The sequence below is a fragment of the Mobula birostris genome, chromosome 2 (assembly GCF_030028105.1).
Source record: "Mobula birostris isolate sMobBir1 chromosome 2, sMobBir1.hap1, whole genome shotgun sequence".
NCBI classification, from domain to species: Eukaryota; Metazoa; Chordata; class Chondrichthyes; order Myliobatiformes; family Myliobatidae; genus Mobula; species Mobula birostris.
This window is the reverse complement of record NC_092371.1, coordinates 68,580,645-68,601,904: the sequence shown is the minus strand read 5'-3', so window position 1 is coordinate 68,601,904 and position 21,260 is coordinate 68,580,645. Positions and strand designations below refer to the sequence as shown.

General features: G+C 43.9%; 1 protein-coding gene across 3 annotated transcripts in view; it reads right to left on the bottom strand.

The window, feature by feature from the left end:
- The window catches only part of lama5 (laminin, alpha 5), a 374,262-nt gene that overhangs the window by 49,039 nt on the left and 303,963 nt on the right, over positions 1–21,260 (bottom strand). For all 3 annotated transcript variants that reach the window (XM_072242339.1, XM_072242347.1, XM_072242358.1), the window contains 10 exons: positions 21,114–21,225; positions 18,827–18,994; positions 11,572–11,768; positions 10,739–10,855; positions 9,183–9,337; positions 8,081–8,222; positions 7,265–7,367; positions 7,061–7,177; positions 4,076–4,261; positions 1,035–1,174 (listed from right to left, as the gene is read on the bottom strand). In XM_072242339.1, coding sequence (XP_072098440.1) covers positions 1,035–1,174; positions 4,076–4,261; positions 7,061–7,177; positions 7,265–7,367; positions 8,081–8,222; positions 9,183–9,337; positions 10,739–10,855; positions 11,572–11,768; positions 18,827–18,994; positions 21,114–21,225 — 1,437 coding nt within the window. The remainder of the gene's footprint in view (positions 1–1,034; positions 1,175–4,075; positions 4,262–7,060; positions 7,178–7,264; positions 7,368–8,080; positions 8,223–9,182; positions 9,338–10,738; positions 10,856–11,571; positions 11,769–18,826; positions 18,995–21,113; positions 21,226–21,260) is intronic.

The window sequence follows — 21,260 nt, the reverse complement described above, 5'->3', positions numbered from 1 at the left end:
CCTTATTCAGCGTTATCAAGGAACAGCATTTACTTGCTATCCATAATGGTTTCTTCAACAGGGCAATAGCAGAGCGGTTAGTGCAATGCTCATACAGTACCAGCGATCATGATCGGGGTTCGATTCCCACTGCTGTCATTTTCACGTTCTCCCTGTGACTGCATGGGCTTCCTCCCATATTCCAAAGACATGCAGTTAGGATTGCTGAATTATGGGCATGCTCTGTTGGTGCTAGAAGTGTGGCAACATCGTGGGCTGCCTCCAGCACAATCCTCGGACTGTGTTGGCCGTTGATGCAAAACAATGCATTTCATTGTATGTGACAAATAAAGCTAATTTTTCACAATTGCTGGAGTCACGTGCATCTGAGGACGACAGATTATCTTTAATAAAACACATCAGTAAACTAGATAAATACTAACAAGAATCAGATGATTTATTAACATAAACATGACAAAATCTACAGATGCCTGAAATCCAAAGCAACACAGACAAAATGCTGGAGGAACTCAACAGGTCAAGCAGCATCATTGGGAATGAATAAACAGCTGACGTTTTGGGCCAAGACCCTTCTTCAGGACTTAATGATTTATTTATGTTTTTATTCATGATTTATTTACTTATTTGAAAATCTTATTTCCTCAACTACACAGTGGGATTTGATGTCTAATATTCCAAGTTTTTGAATTTATTTCTTATTTATTTATTGTGATACGGTGCAGAATCAGCCTGTCCAGCCCTTTGACCGCACTGCCCAGCAAGCCCCGATTTAACCACAGGACAATTTCCAATGACCAATGAACCTACCAACCAGGTCTTTGGATTGTGGGAGAAAACCGGAGCACCTGGAGGAAACCAACGCAGCCATGGGGAGAATGTACAAACTCCTTTCAGGACAGTGGTGGGGATTGAACCCAGGTTGCCTGAACTGTAAAGTGTTGTGCTAACCACTACGCTACAAATATAGTTGTGTATTTTAGCCATGGTGCTAACATGCTTCAATTGCTGATAATTAACACTGGAAGAGAGTTTACCTTATTGGCTGCACTTCTGGCCTGTGAGATCAGCTCACGAATGCGATCAATACTTGCAGAAAGATTTGAAGTTTGGTTCCGGACTTCCAGCTTATTTAGTTTATCCAGAAGCAGTGGGATCGTTTCGTTTAGCGCTGCCACTGTGGCAATAAAACAAGCAGAAACAAGAGTTTAAAGCAAAACAAAACTCAAATTAAAATGAGAGATTAGTTAATAATAATTTTAACAACTGTTAGAAGTACGATTTTCCTAATTTTACTCCTTAAAGGTCAATTCCTCAGCAAAATATAATCTGGACCCCCAGGGTAGCTGAATACTTGGTGGAATATTGATCTGGCATCAGCAGGAATATGCCATGTTGTCTCACCCGGATCCCCGTCGCAAATATTTGACAGTACTTTTGAAATAGATTCCTCCAAGCAGCACAGCAGTTTCCAGTGGCATTGCTCCTCTCACTCAGTGACAAGCTGAGCTCTTACTTAAAAGATTTGGTGAGTTGATACTTTCAGACCTTGACACAAGTCTTCCAAGAGTAAAGGCCAGAAGGTCATGCTGGTTACATGGATACTCCATTCACTGGTGTACATTTATGTGATCTGTATCTATGGGTGATCTATGCAGAGGGAGTGAACTAACATCATCATACATAGTAGGGGTGTATGGGGTGTCAGGGAGGGGTAGCACCTCTGGTGGGGGAACATGTCGCGTCCCTTTCAAGGCGGTTTGTCCACCTTTGGTCCCCACCTGGCACTCAGCTCTCACCTGTGGCTCCCCATAGCTGTTTGCATGCGACAGCGGCCACACCTCGGGCAATGGCTTTGACAAGCCAGCTAAACCAGGTGAGGGTAGCCGACGGGTCTCAAACCCTCAGTGAGATAAGGAGTTGTCTATCCCAGCATGTGAAGGCAGAGTCCAACGGATTGAGCGGACGAGACCAATGGAAGGTCCAACGGTCAAGAAGGTGGTCTCTGCAAGTGTCGTGGAACGTGTAGAGCAGGACAAGTCACAGAAGGTGTCCTGGTCATCCACTGCGCCTAGTCCCATCTCCAGCTGTCTCGACTCTGTCTTGCCACTGGATCCAGATGGGAATTGGGAAGAGAGAGTGAGGCTGACGCTGCGCAACTCTCCCTCACTTAAATCCAAATCACACGCTAGTCTCGACACCATCATAATGGTGTCGAGGCCCTCATCGATGTCAACGATGGACGAACACGGGTTTGCTGGTGGGTGAGTGGGTGGGAAGAAAGGAAGGGCAATGGATTTCACTGTTAAAGGATGGAACGTGCAGGATTGATTAACACATTAAAAAACACACACAAGCAATGGAAGCGTTGTGAAGAATAAGTGAAAAAAAATCAAATCTGGAGCAAAAGAAACAATAATCAAAACAATTCCTTCGGCTTTGTGTGTTATATTGAAGCTGAAACTGAAATTAGGATGTACAACAATGTAAGGCCAGCATCCTCCTACCCTCAGGTTCCTGAGCCAGAGTGGAAAACTTCACTCACCTCCACACGGAACTGATTCCATAAAGTATCTACTCACTTTCAAAAACTCTATAACTCATGTTCTCTGTATGTATGTATTTAATTATTTAGTATATAATTACACAGAGCATTAAACTTTAGTATTTGAACAGTTTGTCTCATTTTGCATATTGGTTGTTCATCAGTTTTTGTGTTAAGTTTTTCACTGATTCTATTATATTTCTTTGATCTACTGTGAAAACAGCAAGAATATGAACCTGAGAGTAGTAACTGGTGATATATACATACTTTAATAACAACTTTCCTTTGAAATTTGATCAGTTTCTGCTACCTGTTATGTTTTGTAACTCCAAAACATGAGACTAATTGAAAGAAAAAGATGGGAGCCCGGAGACAACGTGCCTGGTTTCGTTTTTATGCTAAGTAAGTCGTGCACAAATGACGTGGCTGTTGTGTATTTAATATTTCAGTAATATTTGAGCAATCTTATAAATATATTGTTTAAGTATTCTTTATTGTTTATACAGTTCATTAAGGTTTTATGTATAAATACGTGTATTTCATAGGCCATGATGCGCACACGTGATATGCGCACACGTCACTTTAAGTGAAGTACAAATTAAAACTTGCATCTCTCAGCTCTCGTTTTCCTTTGAATTAGTTTAATGCTTGAAGTTACAAAACATAACAGTGGCTTGATGACATATGTCATTCACGTACTTTTACATATAACCCATAGTGAATTATTTAAACAACAAAGAATGCTTAATATAACAATACACTTAATATTGTTATATTAAGCGTTCAACACTCCTCTCTGCTTAGCTATAAACTCCAATTCATTCCATTTAAGTAACAGTCATTTAATCCAGAGTTACACTGGGAAATTATTACTCTTCTCTACAAGCACCCGAGCCCTTAGTATCTAGTGATCACATGTTGTAATGCACACTTAGTGGCCACTTTATTAGGTACACCTGAATACCTGCTCATTAATGCAAATATCAGCCAATCATGTGGCAGCAACTCAATACATAAAAGCATGCAGACATGGTCAAGAGATCCAGTTGTTGTTCAGACCAAACATCAGAATGCGGAAGAAATGTGATCTAAGTGACTTTGACCGTGGAATGATTGTTGGTGCCAGACCGGGTGGTTTGTGTATCTCAGAAACTGCTGACCTTCTGGGATTTTTACACACAAAAGGGTCCCTAGCGTTTACAGAGAATGGTGCAAAAAATGAAAAAAAAAACATCCAGTGAGAGGCAGTTCTGTGAGTGAAAATGCCTTGTTAATGAGAGAGGTCAGAGGAGAATGGCTGGACTGGTTCAAGCTGACAGGGAAGTGACAATAACTCAAATAAGCATATGTTACAACAGTGGTGTGTAGAAGAGCATCTCTAAATGCATAACATAAACCTTGAAGTGGATGGGCTACAGCAGCAGAAGACCATACATGGTTCCACTCCAGTATCTAATAAAGTGATCACTGAATATATATGTCACTAGACCGTGCTTCCTTCTACTGTTTGGGAAATAAGATACTTCCACATACCGGATTTATCTGCTTCTTGCAGAGTTTTGTTGAAGTCTGCACTGTCGGTTGGTAGCCCTCCATATTTCTCTTTCCAATGGTCCAGATTTTCTTTCATCGGAGCCAGAGTGTTCTGCACATTCACAGCTGTCTTGTTTGCAGCAGCGGCCAACTCCTTTGCTGTTTGTAGATTGTCAGCTATGTCACCTGTAAGAGGAACAGGTCAAGCTGCGACAATGTGTGCACAATCTCAGGCCCAAGAGCAAGATGCATCCAAAAGCCAATGATAGGGTCTTGGGCCAATTACGTTTAGTGGTGCTTGGTTCATCTGCTAAGATGTTTGCCACTCATTGCTGCTACTGATTGTTTGGAGGCTTGGGCAGTTTAAATGCACACTTTCCAAAGCATGGAATCAACGGGAAGGCCGACCACACGGAAACCTGTAGTTACTGAACTATTCAACACTGGCTTTCAGAGTTATTGTGCAATACAGCAAGAACAAAGACCCTTCAGCCCAATAGGTCCATGCCAACCCCAACCACGCTGCCCATCCAGCCAGTCCCAATCTCCTACGTCCAGCCCATATACCTCTTAGCTCCGTCACCTCTATGACCTGTCCACGTGCTTCTTAAATGACACTATTGAACCTGCCTCAACCACTTCTTCTGCCAGCTCACTCCATAAACATATCACCTTCTGCATGAAAAAAATGACCCTCAGATTCATTTTAAATTCTTCCCCTCTCACCCTAAACCTATATCCCCTAGTATGGATTCCCCTGCTTGGAGGAAAAGACTGTTACCACCCATTTTAACTGTGCATCTAATAATGTTAAACATTTCTATAAGGTTGGCCCTCATTTTCCTACATTCCAAGGAATAAAGACCTCGTCTGGCCAACTTCTCCTTCGAACTCAGGTCTTCTAAGTCCCAGCAAGAGACTTGTCAATCTTTTCTGTAGAGAAGCAGGCTGGCTCGGTGATAGGTGAAGTCAAATAGGTGGGGAAGTTAAAGGGCTGGAGAAGAAAGGAATCTGATGGGAGGGGAGAGTGGACCACAAGCAAAGTGGAAGGAGAAGTGGCATTAAAGGGAGGTGATAGGCAGGTGAGAAGAGGTAACAGGCCTGAGTGGGAAGAGAAGAAGAAGGGAGGGGAGAGAGGGAATTTTTTTTTTTACCAGAGAAGTTGAAATTTATGCTATCAGGTTGGAGGCTACCCAGGTGGAATATAAGGTGTTGCTCCTCCACCTTGAAGGTGGCCTCACCTTAACACAAGAGGAAGCCATGGGCTGACATGTCAGAAGGAGAATGGGAATCGGAATTGAAATATTGGGCCAACAGAAATTCTGCTTGTGGTGGATGAAGCAGAGGTGTTCGACCAATTGACCCCCTGATTTATGACGGGTCTCACAAATGTAAAGGAGGCTGCATCGGGAGCACTGGACACAATAGATGGCCCTGGCAGATCCATGGGTGAAGTGTTGTCTCACCTGGAAGGACTGTTTGAGGCCCTGAATAGAGACAAGGAAGGAGGTGAATGGGCAAGTGTAGCACGTTGGCCACTTACAGGGATAAGTGCTGGGAGGCAGATGAGTGGGGAGGGACAAACGGACCAGGGAACCACGGAGGGAGTGATCATGAACTATCACAAAGTTGTTTCCTAATGACAGAATCTAATCTGTCATTAGGATAATTCTTAATCTCTAATTTCCATTATTTTCTCCCTTCTCTCTTTTTCCATTCTGGTTCCACTCTTCCTCCTGTAAGGGGGTTTCCACCTTTATGCAACTGCGGAGGCTAATTAAAATGGCGTCTTTGTTATGTTAATCTGGGGATTGCGGCTTTGTTGTGTTAAACGCTGAGAAAGTTTGCGCTAGCAGCCTGTTTTGGTTGAGAGTGTGATAAGAGGATGCTATTAACCAATTGGGATAGTTGTTATGGTTTTGGTGTATTTGAAGATACTGTATGCGCGGGGTTTTGGGGCAGAAGGCGGGAGAGCGAGACAGAGGATGGACGATGTGCTGTGATGTCCGCTAACGGGGTCGGACCCCGAGGGGGGTGTTTGGCGAGGAGACGGAGACGGACTCGTGTGGAGCGTCTGGTCGGCCACCGTTGTTGGTCCCAGGCGACTGGTCGAGGTGGTCCGAGGGGTTGCAGGGTGAAGAAGGAGGTCCTTGAGCTCCAACTGTTTTGTGCACGAAGAGATTGAACTTTGGTAAGTGTGGCGCCTTTTATTTTCCTTTTATATTTTATTGTCTCTTAATTATATAGTTCCAGTAATATCTATAAACTGTAAATCATTTAATTGCATCTGGTGTAATGTCTGTTATTTGGGCAGGGTGGGGTACCTCACACAGCATCCACACAAACTATTACCCAGGTTGTCGGGGCCGAGGGCTGTTTCCCTAGACGACAGCGAGCCGAGCGACCCTGAGGTTGGCCGGGGGGGGGGGGGTGGCTACACTCCTTTCCCTTCTTTTCCCCTGTCCATCATCTCCCACGGTCTCCTCTTCCATTTCTTTCTCCACTATTCTCTCCTATCAGATTCCTCCTTCTTTAGCCCTTTATCTTTTCGACCAATCATCTTTCAGTTTCCCATTTCATCCACCCACCTATTTCCCCCCTCACCTGGTCCCACCTATCACAACCCAGCTTGTACTTGATTCCCATCCCCCACTTTCTTAATGTGCCTTCCCTCCCCTTCCTTTCCGGTCTGTGTCGAAGGCCCTCGGGCTGAAACGCCGACTGTTTATTCCTCTCCATAGCTGCTGAGTTCTTTCATCATTGTGTGTGTTGTTCCTAAATGCAGGTTTTTAACCTGAAACACAAACACCCTGAGAACCGTTGAACAACTTTTTTGGCATTTTCTTTTTATTTTGTTATAAGTGTGAATCTGCTATTCTAAATCCAGACCGGTAACTGTTCATTAAAGTAGGTAGAACTGACAATAAAGAGGACTTTTCATCACATTTGTCCATGACAAAAGCTCACTTGAGGACAATTACAAACCTCGATTGATATCTTCCAGCATACTCTGAACTGATTCCAGCTGCCTGAGGAGCTGATTCTTCTTGGCTTTTGCATCATTCAGCCGTTTCTTTGATTCTTTCAGAGCAGGCTTCAATTCTAGCAGAAGATAAGAGAGATGTACTTGACAGCACACTTAACCATAAAAGTCTATATACCAGAGCAGAGGATGGAATCACCACTTACCATCTTCTAATTTCTTCTGGGCTTCTTCAGCCTCCTCCACAAGCAGGCTGGCGGACTTCTTTAAATCTGCACCTTGGCGAGCCAGATTTTCTTTTGATACTTGCTGAAATAACAAATCGCAGAAACATATTCAGATTAAAGGGTCAACTGTTCATGCTGTCAGATGTAAGCAGGGGTGAGAAGATGGTTTGGAGGCACACTGCGACTTCCTGTTGAATTACTGACTGAGCGTTGTGGCTTTAACAGTTGTACTATTGCCAGACAACAATAATAATGAGTGCATGGTATACAGTATGGTACACTAACAGAGTCTGCATGCAATGATGTACATCTTCAGGTGAAATGGAGATGTTTCGAGCAGGGAGTCAAAAAGCTATGTAAACACAAGAAAGTCTACAGATGCTGGAAATCCAAAGTAACACACACAACATGCTAGTGGAACCCAGCGGGTGAGGCAGCATCTATGGAAATGAATAAAGAGTCGGTGTTTCAGGCCGAGACTCTTCTTCAGGACTGAGAAGGAAGGGGGAGGATACCAGAAAGGTGGCGGGGGGGGGAGGGGATGGAGGCTAGCTAGATGGCTAAGGTGAAGCCAGGTGGGTAGGAGAAGAATGAATCTGATGGGAGAGGAGAGTGGAACATAGGAGAAAGGAAAGGAGGAGGGACCCAGGGGAAAGTGGTAGGCAGGTGAGAAGAGGTAAAAGGCCAGAGTGGGGAATAGAAGAGGGGAGGGGGAGGCTTTTATTTTAAATCTCATTTTGAGGATAAACTCTGTCTGAAGGGCCTGTTTCCATGCAGTTTATGTCTCAGTTTTACCTCTAGCGCCTTGTTAGCTGCGGCATTGGCCTCCTCTGCTGCAACCATGGCTCTCTCCACCGCCTCAATGATACCAGAATATGCATTGGAGGCACTGACAGCCCGCTGAATGAAGCCATCTTGGTTTGTGTCTTCGATCGCCCTGTCAATGACCACCAGACGAGGTTTAAGAAAAAGGAAACATCTGGCACTGGCCCAGGCTAGTGTCTGAGAAACCACAGTACAGAATCACGCAAACCAAACATACAGGTGGTTTCTACATATGAATTGTATTGGTCACATGTACATCAAAACATAAGAGTGAAATGTGTTGTTTGCATCAAGGACAAACACTGTCCACGGATGTGTTGGGGCAGGGGGTAGGTAGGCTGCAAGTGTCGCCATGCTTCCAGTGCCAACAGAGCTTCCTCACAACTTACTAACTTTAACCTGTACGTCTCTGTAATTTTAGAGGAACCTGCAGCACGTGGAGGAAACCCATGCAGTCATGGGGAGAACGTACAAACTCCTTATAGACTGCAGCAGGAATTGAACCCCGCTTGCTGGTGCTGTACAGCACTGCACTAGCTGCTGTGCTATCATTCTTGTGTTCTCAAATCTGAGGATGCATTGGGGGCATCCTGTGAATGTCACCATGCTTCTGATGCCAACATAGAACATAGACATCAACAGACAGCACATTACAGGCCTTTCGGCCCACAATGTTGTGTCGACCATGTAACCTACTCTAGAAACTGCCCAGAATTTCCCTACCGCATAGCCGTTTATTCTTCTAAGCTCAATGTGCCTACCTAAGAGGCTCTTAAAAGACCCTAATGTATCTGCGCAACTTACTAATATTTACAAACCTGTACATATTGGAACATGGAAGGAAATCAGAGTAGCTGGAGAAAGCTCACACCATCACGGGGAAAATGTACCGACTCCTTACAGACAGCGATGGGAATTGAACCCGCGTAGCCGGTGCTGTAAAGCGTTATGCTAACTAACCACTGCTGCCTGGGTGGCAAGTTCAGATTACAAACCAAAAGATGAAGCAGAGTGTAATGTCTTGAAAGCACAAAACAAACTAAGCCAAAAATCACAAATGAAACAAACTTACTTGGACAGGTTCTTAGCTAGCTCGTCCAGGAACTGGGCGTGTTCCTCGGCACGCTCAATGATTGGGATCTTACTGCTGGCTGGCGAGAATTTTTTCACTTTTTCATTGAGAGGCATCTTGGCTCCATCCAGCTCTGCAGCCAGCCTCTCATAATCCTGGATATCAAGAAAAAAAGACATATAACCATATAACAATTACAGCACGGAAACAGGCCATCTCGGCCCTTCTAGTCCATGCTAAACTCTTACTCTCACCTAGTTCCACCGACCTGCACTCAGCCTATAACCCTCCATTGCTTTCCTGTCCATATAGCTGTCCAATTTAACTTTAAACGACAACATCGAACCTGCCTCAACAACTTCTGCTGGAAGCTTGTTCCACACAGCCACCACTCTCTGGGTAAAGAAGTTCCCCCTCATGTTACTCCTAAACTTTTGCACTTTGACTCTCAACTCATGTCCTCTTGTTTGAATCTCCCCTACTCTCAATGGAAAAAGCCTGTCCACGTTAACTCTATCTATCCCCCTCATAATTTTAAATACCTCTATCAAGTCCCTCCTCAACCTTCTACATTCCAAAGAATAAAGACCTAACTTGTTCAACCTTTCTCTGTAACTTAGGTGAGGAAACCCAGGTAACACTTGCAGAACATTACTTTAATCTGCGGCTAATTATCATGTTCATTCTGTCCTATTGGTGACAGCAAGTCAGAAACCCAAACACACAGTACAGGAGAGGCAAGTTCATTGTCATAGGGGCTGGCCTTTCGGGGTGGGGGAAAATCAGCTGTTCCTGATAGTTCTGCTGGATGTATTCAAAGATGGCTAGAGATATCTGAATTGATAATTATGATATCTTGATGCTCAGTTGAACACTGATACCTTAATTGGAGTTCAATTGATCATTCAAACTCTGCTGTCTCAAGGACATTACCATGTTCAGATCACTTATCAGCCGAGGCCTCAAAAGACAATGCCTTTCATGAAGGGCCTGCGTCACTCAGGACATTGCATCTCTTCTCGTTGCTACCATCAGGGAGGAGACACAGGAGCCTGAAGACACACACTCAATATTTCAGGAACAGCTTCTTCTCTTCCGCCATCAGATTTCTGAACAGACAGTGAACCAGCCCATGAACACCAACTCACTATTTTTACTCTCTTTTTGCACTAATTATTGAATTAAATTTTATACATCAGCTTAAGGACATTTCTATTGTGTGCTATGCCCAACTGAAAATGCTCATGGGTGAGCAGTGGCAATGATTATGGCCACATTTGATCACAAATAGGATATGGAAAGATAGACACATGAGATTCTGTAGATGCTGGAAATCCAGAGCAACACACTGAAAATGCTGGAGGAACTCAGCAGGTCAGGCAGCAACTAGGCAGGGGAATAAATAGTCAATACTTCAAGCCGAGAACCTTCATCAGGACTAGAAATAAAGGGGGCAGAAGCTAGAAAAATAAAATTAGTGCAGAAAATAGAGGTTTATTTTCCTCTCAAGGCGTGTAAAGTGGTTTGGCATTTCCAGATACTGAAGGACCCCTTACCTCCCTCATCCTGTCCAACATGCGGAGGAACTCGGAAACCTGATTCAGGGTGTCCATTGCCATTCCCAGCATTTCGACAACTTGCTTATGTTGCTTCTCCAGATCTTCTGCATTTTGCTGCAAGTACAATGAAATTCAGCAAGGATTACAGCTGTGCTCCATGCAATCAATAAGAAGCTTCACGACACTCCACACGCACGTGGGCTGTATCGGTGCTGAAATCATGTCATCTGGTGCTCATTTCTAACAAAATACTTTGAATTCCCTATAAGGACAGTTGGGGATTGGAAGCCACAGAGATGTTGGCCCCTAATAAACAAGTAAACAAGGTAAAGAATGATGGAGACAGCCCAGAGGAGGTTCACGAAAATGATCCCAGAAATGAAAGGTATGTGGAAACCTATCGAATATTGAAAGGCATGGATAGAGTGGATGTGGAGAGAATGTTCCCCATAGTGAGGGAGGCTCAGACCAGAGGGCAAATCTCAGAACAGAAGGATATCACTTTAGAAAAGAGATGAGGAAGAATTTCTTCAGCCAGAGGGTGGTGACTGCGGAGTTCATTGCCACACAAGGCTGTGGAGGCTAAGTCAATGGGTATATTTAAAGAGCAGGTTGATAGGTTCTATATTAGTGAGGTCATTAAAGGTTATGGGAAGAAGGCAGGAGAATTGAGTTGAGAGGGATAATAAATCAACCATAATTGAATGGTAAAGCAGATTCAATGGGCTAATGGCCATTCTTTGCCCATATGTCTAATGGTCTAATGATATTTATGTAAAAGAATTAACTTAGCTGCTCAATCTGTTGGAGAACTACATCCAAAGCCTCACCTTGATCTCTGCCAGTAACAGCTCACTGAGTTTATTCTTTTCATTTACTTGTCCCGTTTTGTTAACGGCTTCATTTAGAGCATCCCTCAGGTCCATCAGCTGGGAGTTATGCTTCAATAGTATGTCATTCATGGTCCTGATCAAGTCCATCAGGTCTTGCAAAGGTTTATCCAGGTTGTTTTTGACAAGTTCAAGTACTAAAGGAGCAATAAGAAAGGAGTTAAGTATCTAACCAGGCCCAAAACATCTACTGACTGAGTACAATCTACACTATCATGAGGAAAAGGGGTTTCTCTGCTTTTCTGAGTGAAATTTCTCCTGAAATACAGGGGCCTTGGTAGGCTTATGGATTATATTTTCATTCTCAAATGGGTATGTAAATAGATACACAAGGAACATATTAGAGATAAATGCACCCAAAATATATAGGAGCAGAATGAGGCCATTTAGCCCATTGAGTTTGCTCCGCCATTTCATCATGACTGATCCAATTTTCCTGTCAGCTCCAATCTCCTGCCTTCTTGCTATATCTCTTCATGCCCTAATTAAGAATCTATCAACCTCTGCCTTTAATGTACATAAAGACTTGGCCTTCACAGCTGCCTGTGGCAAAGAATTTCACAGATTCACCACTCTCTGATTAAACAAATTCCACCTCACCTCCGTTCTAAAAGAATGGCCCTTTAATCTGAGGCTGTATCCTCTGGTTTTAGACTCTCCCACCATAGGAAGCATCTTCTCCACATCCACTCTATCAAGGCCTTTCACCATTTGATAGGGTTTCAATGAAGTCACCTCTCATTCTTCTTAATTCTACTGAATACAGGCCCAGAGCTATCAAACACTCTTCATATGACAAACCATTCAATCCTGGAATAAATTTCCTGAACCTCTTTTGAGCCCTTTCCAGTTTCATCACATCTGTTCTAAGATAAGCGGCCCAAACCAGCTCACAATACTCCAAGTGAGGTCTCACCAGTGCTTTATAAAGTTTCAACATTACATCCTTGCTTTTACATTCTAGTCCTTTTGAAATGAATGCTCTCATTGCAATTGCCTTCCTCACTATAGACTCAACCTCTAACCTTTAGGGAATCCTGCACAAGGACCCTCGAGTCCCCATGCTTCTCATTTTTCGCATTTTCTCTCCATTTAGAAAATAGACTACCTTTTCATTTCTTCCACCACAGTGCACAACCATACACTTCCCAAGACTATATTCCATCACCATTTCTTTGCCCATTCTCCTAATCTGTCTAACTCCTTCTGTAGTCTCTCTACTTCCTCGAAACTACCTGCCCTTCCGCCTATCTTGATATCATCTGCAAACTTTGCAACAAAGCCATCAACTCTATCATCCAAATCATTGACATATAACATAAAAAAAAATCAGTTCCAACACAGACCCCTGTGAAACACCACTAGTCACTGGCAGCCAGCCAGAAAAGGCTCCATTTATTCCCACTCTTTGCCTCCTGCCCAACAGCCACTGCTTTATCTATGCTAGAATCTTTCCTGTAATACCATGGGCTCTTAGCTTGTTAAGCAGCCTTCTGAAAATCCAAGTACACAAAATCAACCGGTTGTCCTTTGTCTACCCTGCTTGTTATTTCTTCAAACAATTCCAACAGATTTGTCGGACAAGATTTTCATTGAGGAAACCATACTGACCACGGCCTACTTCATCATGTGTCTCCAAGTACCCCAAGAGCTTATCCTTTCTTCTGGCTCTCTCCCCTCTTGAAGAGAGGAGTGACATTTGCAATTTTGCAGTCTTATGGAACCATTCCACAATCTAGTGATTCTTGAAAGGTTATTACTAAAGTCTCCAGAATCTCTTCAGCCACCTCCTTCAGAACCCTGGGGTGTACACTATCAGGTCCAGGTGACTTATCTAACTTCAGACCTTTCAGTTTCCCAAGAATCTTCTCTCTAGTTATGGTAACTTCACACACTTCATGACCCTGACACCTGGAACTTCTGCCATACTGCTAGTGTCTTCCACAGTGAAGGCTGATGCAAAATACCTATTCAATTTGTCTGCCATTTTCTTGTCCACCATTACTACCTCTCCAGCATCGTTTTCCAGCAATTTGATATCAATCTCACCCCTCTTTTACACTTTATGTATCTGAAGAACCTTTTGGTATCCTCTTAAATTTTTTTGGCCTGCTTACTTTGGTATTCCATCTTTACTTTCTTGGTGACTTTTTTAGTTGTTTTCTGTTGGTTTTTAAAAGCATCCCAATCCTCTAACCTCTCACTAACTTTTGCTCTAATATATGCCCTCTCTTTGGCTTTTATGTTGGCTTTTACTTCTCTTGTTTGCCATGGTTGTGTCATCTTTCTTTTAGAATACTTCTTCCTCTTTGGGATGTATATATCCTACGCCTTCCAAATTGCTTCCGAAAATTCCATCCATTGCTACTCTACCGTCTTCCCTGCCAGTGTTCTTTTCCAATCAATTCCGGTCAACTCCTCTTTCATGCCTCTGTAATTCCCTTTACTCCACTGTAATACTGATACATCTGCCTTTAGCTCTCCTTCTTAAATTTCAGGACGTATTCAATTATATTATGATCACTTTCCCCTAAGGGTTCTTTTATCTTAAGCTGTCTAATCAATTCCGGTTCATTGTACAATCCCTAGTCCAGCATAGCTGATCTTCCAGTGAGCTCAACCACAAGCTGCTCTAAAAAGCCATCTCATAGGCATTCTGGAAATTCCACCCCCCCCCCACCCCCGTAATCCAGCACCAACCTGATTTTCCCAATCTACCTGCAAATTGAAATCCACCATGACTATTGTAACATTGCCCTTTTGGCATGCATTTTCTATCTCCTATTGTAACTTGCAGACCACATCCTTACTACTGTTTGGGAGTCTGTATACACCGCCCATCAGGGTCTTTTTACCCATGCAATTCCTTAGCTCTGTCCACTATGATTCAACACCTTCCAACCCCATATCACCTCTTTCTAATGATTTGATTACATGTTTTTTTTTACCAACAGAGCAACACTCCACCCCCTCTGCCTTTCTGCCTATCCTTTTGATACAATATGTATCCTTGGATATTAAGCTCTCAGCTATAATCTTCCAGCCATGACTCAGTGATTATCTACAGCATCATACTTGCCAATCGGTAACTGTGCTGCAAGTTCATCTACCTTATCCGTATATTGCATGCATTCAAATATAACATCTTCAGTCCTGTATCCGCCCTTTTCAATTCTGTCAACCGTTTACATTGCAACTCATCCTGCTGACTGCAATTTTGCCCTATCAATAGCCTCTCCTCACTATACATTGCCTCTGTTTGTAAACCAGCTACCTCATCTTCAGCACTACTATCCGCCTTTCCTACGATACTTCTTGCATTGAAATACAGGCAGCTCAGGACACTAGTAGCCCCATGCTCAACCTTTTGATTCCTGACTTTGTCTGAGGTCTTACCAACATCTACCTCCACACACTCTCCACTAACTGTTCTGGCACTCTGGTTCCCATCCCCCTGTAACTCTAGTTTAAACCTCACCACGCAGCATTACAAACTTTCCCCCTAGGATATTAGTCCCCCTAATTAGTTCAGGCGCAAACCATCCCCTCTGTATGGGTCCCACCTTCCCTGGAAGAGAGCCCAATGATACAAAAATCTTATGCCCTCCCTCCTACACCAACTGCTTAGCCACGTATTAAACTGGATAGTCTTCCTAGGTCTGGCCTCACTAACACTTGGCATGGGTAGCAATCCTGAGATCACAACCCTGGACGTTCTGCCCTTTAACCTAGCACCTAGCTCCCTGAACTCCCTCTGCAGGACCTTGTCACTTGTCCCACTCATGTCATTGGTACTTACATGGACCTATATGTACACATCCAGTGTGTGTTGTTCTGTGTTTGAATCATTACATATGCGCCTGAGGCAAGTATCTCAACTATGAACTCCCCAAAGTTGGTCCACCATCCACTAAACTTCATTCAACATCTCAATTCTATTTCGTTACCACCTCTAGAAGATGGTGATTTTATAGATCACCATCTCTACCCCACCTTCCTCTGTTCCCCACTCTGACCCATCACTTCTTCTCACCTGCCTACCTTCCCCTGGGTCCCTTCCTCCCATAGTCCACTCTCCTCTCCTATCAGGTTCCTTCTTCTCCAGCCCCTGATCTTTCCTGGCTTGGCCTATCACCTTCCAGCTCACCTACCCCCCCCCCCACCCCACCCCACACCTTTTTACTCTGGTATCTTCCCCCTTCCTTCTCAGTCCTGATGAAGGGACTCGGTCCAAACGTCAACTGTTTACTTTTTTCCACAGATGCTACTTCACCGGCTGAGTTCCTCCAGCATTTTGTGTGTGCTGATCTTCAGAACGTGCCAGGATGAGTGCAGTTGCAACACCACTTGAGAAGCCTGACACCATGCAGGACACAGCAGCCTGTTTGATAGGTGCCCCATTGACAAGGATCCATTCACACCACCACAGTTTGCAGTGCAACCCCACGCCACGACTCCTTGTACCGCATCTTCTAAACCCCCCCACGTCTACCAGCTAGAAGAGGAACGGAGGTAATGACATGGGAATATTATCACGTGGAAGTTGCCCTCCAAGCCACAACACCAAGCTGACTTGGGATGTATATCGCCACTCCTTCACTGCCTCTGGGTCAAAATCCTTGAACTCTTTTGCTAACAGCATTGTGGGCATACCCACGCTTCGAGGACTGCAGTGGTTCAAGAAGGCAGCTCATCACCACCTTCTCAAGGCCAACTAGACTCGGTCCCTTTACCCACATCACATAGATTTAGTTAGGCAAATAAGAATAGTCTTCAGAGATCAAAGGGTTAGCAAAGGGAGAAGGCTCAGGAGCTTGAAGACTCGTACGGCCAGATTTGGGAACAGCTTCTTTCCATCTGTGATAAGACTGCTGAATGGATCCTGACCCGGATCTGGGCCGTACCCTCCAAATATCTGGACCTGCCTCTCAGTTTTTTTGCACTACTTTACTTTCCCTTTTCTATTTTCTATTTATGATTTATGATTTATAATTTAAATTTTCACTATTTACTATCGATTTGTACTCCAGGGAGTGGGAAGCGCAGAATCAAATATCGCTGTGATGATTGTACGCTCTAGTATCAATAGTTTGGCGACAATGAAGTAAAGCAAATGAACCCTGGTATCTCAGCACGGATCCCTGCGGCTCTCCACCAGTTACAGACTTGAACACAAAACAATCCATCCATTGCTACAGTTTTCTGGCCGTTAAACAACCCTCAGCCCACACCACTGTATTATTCCCAAAACTATGCCTTGCTTCCAATAACATCTGGCATGTCCCCTTTGTCAAAGTTGTCCAGAGCATCCAAACATATGACATCCACTGCTTTGTCCTTGTCTGTTGTGTCTATTGCAACATCTAAAATCTTCAACAGATCTGCCTAACAGGCCAACTCTACCCAATCGTATAATCATTTTAGTACTTCAGCAACAAGTTCTTGCCTGACTGCTTCACTTGCACTTCTTCCCATCTGGCGAACTGCTCACCTCCACATCAGAGAAACTAAATGCTATTTTGGATCTGTTTTGCAGAACACCTGTCTTCAGTGAGTTAGGGCTCCCTGCTGCCTGCCACTGTAACTCTCCAGTCCTCTCACACACTGACTTGTCTGTGGCCTCCTGCAATGTTATAGTGACACTCAATATAAGCTCAAGGAATAACACCTTACCTCCTTTCTGGGCACTTTATAGCATTCTGGATTAAATGCTGAATTCGAAAACTTCAGGTAATTCAGTTCCTCTGTCTATCTCAGAACTGGGCATTGCTGCTGTAAGTAATTTAACTGCGATATAGATTCAGTTTTCAATTCGCACAGCCTGACTTTTTGGGTGTGTCCAACAGCCCTGCATTTTCTTGGTATTCTCAGTCTCTAACTACTGTCATTCTCAAAGGTGTTGTTCCATTTTGTTTCTCTCTGACTGCCCCAATTAACCCATTGACTGGATGACCTCTACAACTCAGCAAAGCAGGCCTCACCCTATCACAGACATTCCCTTTGCCCTCTCCACCACCCTCCATCTTGTCTGCAGCTCGGAACTAACTTGTTTTCATTCCTCATCATTTCTGATGAAGGGTCTCCAATCTGAAAGTCTAACCCCGGTTCTCTTTCCACAGATGATGCCTGATACGTTAAGTCTTTACAACACTTTCTGTTTTTATTTCAGATTTCTAATGTCAGCAGATCTGTTTTGATTTTTAAAGATTAACTTTATTTGTTACACATTCATTGAAACATACAGTGATTTTCCACCCCAGGCTAATTGATCTAGTTTCCTGCCTTCCTTCTCCCTGCTTTCTGAAACTATGTTGTTCACGTGCCAGCCTTAAACTACTCAATTTAATTTTAATTGAGAGTCGCAGCATGGCAACAGGCTCTTCTGGCCCGAATGAGCCCGCACTGCTCAATAACACCCACGTGACTAGTTAACCTACCAATCTGTAGGTGTTTGCAACATGGGAGGAACCCAGAGCTCCCGGGGAAACTCAAACAGTCATGGGTAGAAGGTGCAGACTCCTTAAGCCTGATGTATACTTCTGCATCAATGCGTCGCCGTAAGAACTGCGTCGCCGCAAACCATATGCAAAGCCGACACAGAACCCTACGCGAGAGCCTGCGTTGCTGCGACACGCACCTCTCCCAAAATGTAACTGCGCGTTGCGGCAACGCAGACCGTAAGAACTGTGATTGGTCCACTTGGTAGCATCGCATTTCATCCTATGCTGCAATAGTTTCCCATTGGGCGACTGAAGGGCAGAGAAGGAACTCTGGCTGCAATGTTTTCCATAAAGCTTTACAGACCTCCGAAATTATGGAGGACATGTTTCGCTTTTACGAAAAAAGACGCTCGCGTCTTGTTTACCCCGAGAAAGACTACCATGACCATGAAGCCTTGCGCGGGCAGGTGTGTATGCATGACGTGCGCGAATTGCAGAGCGACGCAGACACACCAACGCACAAGTATAAATGCTCACAACGTGCGTAGACCACTTGCATAGGTTACGGTGTCCAGTTAACGCAGAAGTATAAATCAGGCTTTACAGACAGCAGTGGGAACTGAACCCTGGTCACCAGTACTGTAATAGGGTCACATTAACCGCTACACTACTGTGTCAATTGTACAGTAGCATATTCTTATTCACCTGCCACCTTCACTAATCACACACTCCAGCCCCACATGCCTGATGCTCACATTTCTGTGTTTTATTCTTCTCTTCCTCAGCCATGACGTGCTGGCTGCTGAAATTGCGGCTCCTCATTTCCTTCAGCAACATCTCGACTTCGGCAAGCTTCTCCACAAATTCTTTGGCAGAGGGCATACTGGTGTTCATCTGCGTTTTATTCATCTGGTCAATCAGGTCTGAGGAGGAAAGGTTTCAGAGGGAGGTCAGTGTTTACTCTTTGCCACACAATTATACTGGCAGTATGAGTCACCAGTAACTCCTTATCCAGCCCAGAAGAGGAGCCACCAGGCTCATGTCTCTGTAGAAATGAAGGTCACAGATGCAAAAGTTGAGGTGTCAACTGATGTACAGGTAAAGAGAGAAAACTCATCAAGCTGTCTGGAGCTTCATCATAAATAATGTGTTATTAATCTCTAGAGAAATTAATAAACTATTCATCACCACCATCATGTGCCATGTTGCATGACATGGGGCATCATAGTCCTTTGACCATGATTATACAGTAATTGGCAAATTTTAATGAAGTATTAGATAAACAATCCATAGTACTCTTCATAAACACAAATTAAGCTACAAACCAATGATCAACATAGGAATTCTTCCACCAGACTAGGCAGCTTTTTTAAAAATGCCAGTTATTTACCTTTTTTTCCATCTAGTCTTTCATTCCCTGAGAACATCCAAAAGCATTTTTTTTTAAATTTCTGAAGTGCACTGAGCTGATAGGAATAAACAATGGGATTACAATGGGCAAACAACAGGAATTCTGCAGACGCTGGAAATTCAAGCAACACACATCAAAGTTGCTGGTGAACGCAGCAGGCCAGGCAGCATCTCTAGGAGGAGGTACAAGCAACACACATCAAAATTGCTGGTCCTGACAAAGGGTCTTGGCCTGAAACGTTGACTGTACCTCCTCCTAGGATTACAATGGGAGTTACTTTCGTCAAGCAGAAGGGCTGATCAACACCTCCACCCACTAACCAACCCCTCCACAGCCCCCAACTACCACTGCTTTATCATTTCCTGTCAGAGTCACCTTACACACAAGAAGATCTGCAGATGCTGGAAATCCAAAGCAACACACACAGAATGCTGGAGGAACTCAGCAGACCAGGCAGCATCTATGGAAAAGAGTGCACAGTCAACGTTTTGGGCCGAGACCCTTCAGTGTCTGTTTACTCTTTTCCATGGATGTTGCCTGGCCTGCTGATTCCTCCAGCATTTTGTGAGTCACTTTATGCCTGGCATCACTTTACGTACATACAAATCAATGTATATAAAACATGTATTATATTTATTGTATTTTATTTAATTATTGTGTTCTTTATCTGATTGTGTTGCTTTTTGTTCTGCACCAGATCTGGATTAACTACTAGTTTATTTCCCAGTACTGGTGAAAGGTTTTGGCTTGAAGCGTCGGCTTCCACAGATGCTGTCTGGCCTGCTGAGCTCCCCCAGCATTTTGCGTGTGTTGATTTCCAGCATCTGTAGATTTCCTCATGTTTATTTTCCTTTACATGTGTGTACTGGAAACTATATTAAACAATCGTGTCAGATTTGTGCAAATGAGTGGTTGATTTGGATGGGCCAAAACGTTTGTTTCCGTGCTGTGTTTATCTGCGATTCTTGGATCTGAAGGAAAAGACATTGGCCAACATGCAGACATGTACAGGCACACACAGACATGCATGCATGGATGCAGATAAACATGTGTGCTCTGACACACCAAAAAGGAATGAAAAGGCAGATTTTGTAATTGGCTGATGCATAATTACCACACAAAAAGGGGGGTTATTTTTGGGAACAGCACACACAGAATGCTGAAGGGAACTCAGCAGGTCAGGCAGCATCTATGGCAAAGAGCTCACAGTCGACGTTTCGGGCTGAGACCCTTCTTCAGGACTGAGGACAAAGGGGGAAAATGCCAGAATAAAAAGGTGGTGGGAGGAGGGGAAAGAGGCTAGCTGGAAGGTGGAAGCTGAAGCCAGGTGGGTGGAAAAGGTCAAAGGCTGGATAAGAAAGAATCTTTTAGGAGAGGAGAGTGGACAATAGGAGAACGGGAAGGAGGAGAGGACCCAGGGAATAACTGAGAACAGGAAGAGTTCTTGTTCAGCCTTCTCTATCATTTAACATCGAAGCCAAACAAGTGACCATACAGTGAGGGGTAGCAAAGTTGTCCTGCTATGGTTGACAAGGGTAATAACAAGCATAAGTAAGCACTTGTCTGGTAAGCAGCATTTCAGCAAATAGTTCTACTAATAAAAATATTTCAACAGAATCAAAGGGATTTACCTAAAATTGTCTTTCTGAGACTCGTGATGTTATTAAGCAACCCAGCAGCATGCCTGTGGGTTTCATCAACACTCTCTGCCAGTTGTGTTGCCTTCTTGTTTGCCATGGTGACCTGGAGAGAAGGGTGGGAAGGGGAAGTGAGGTCAG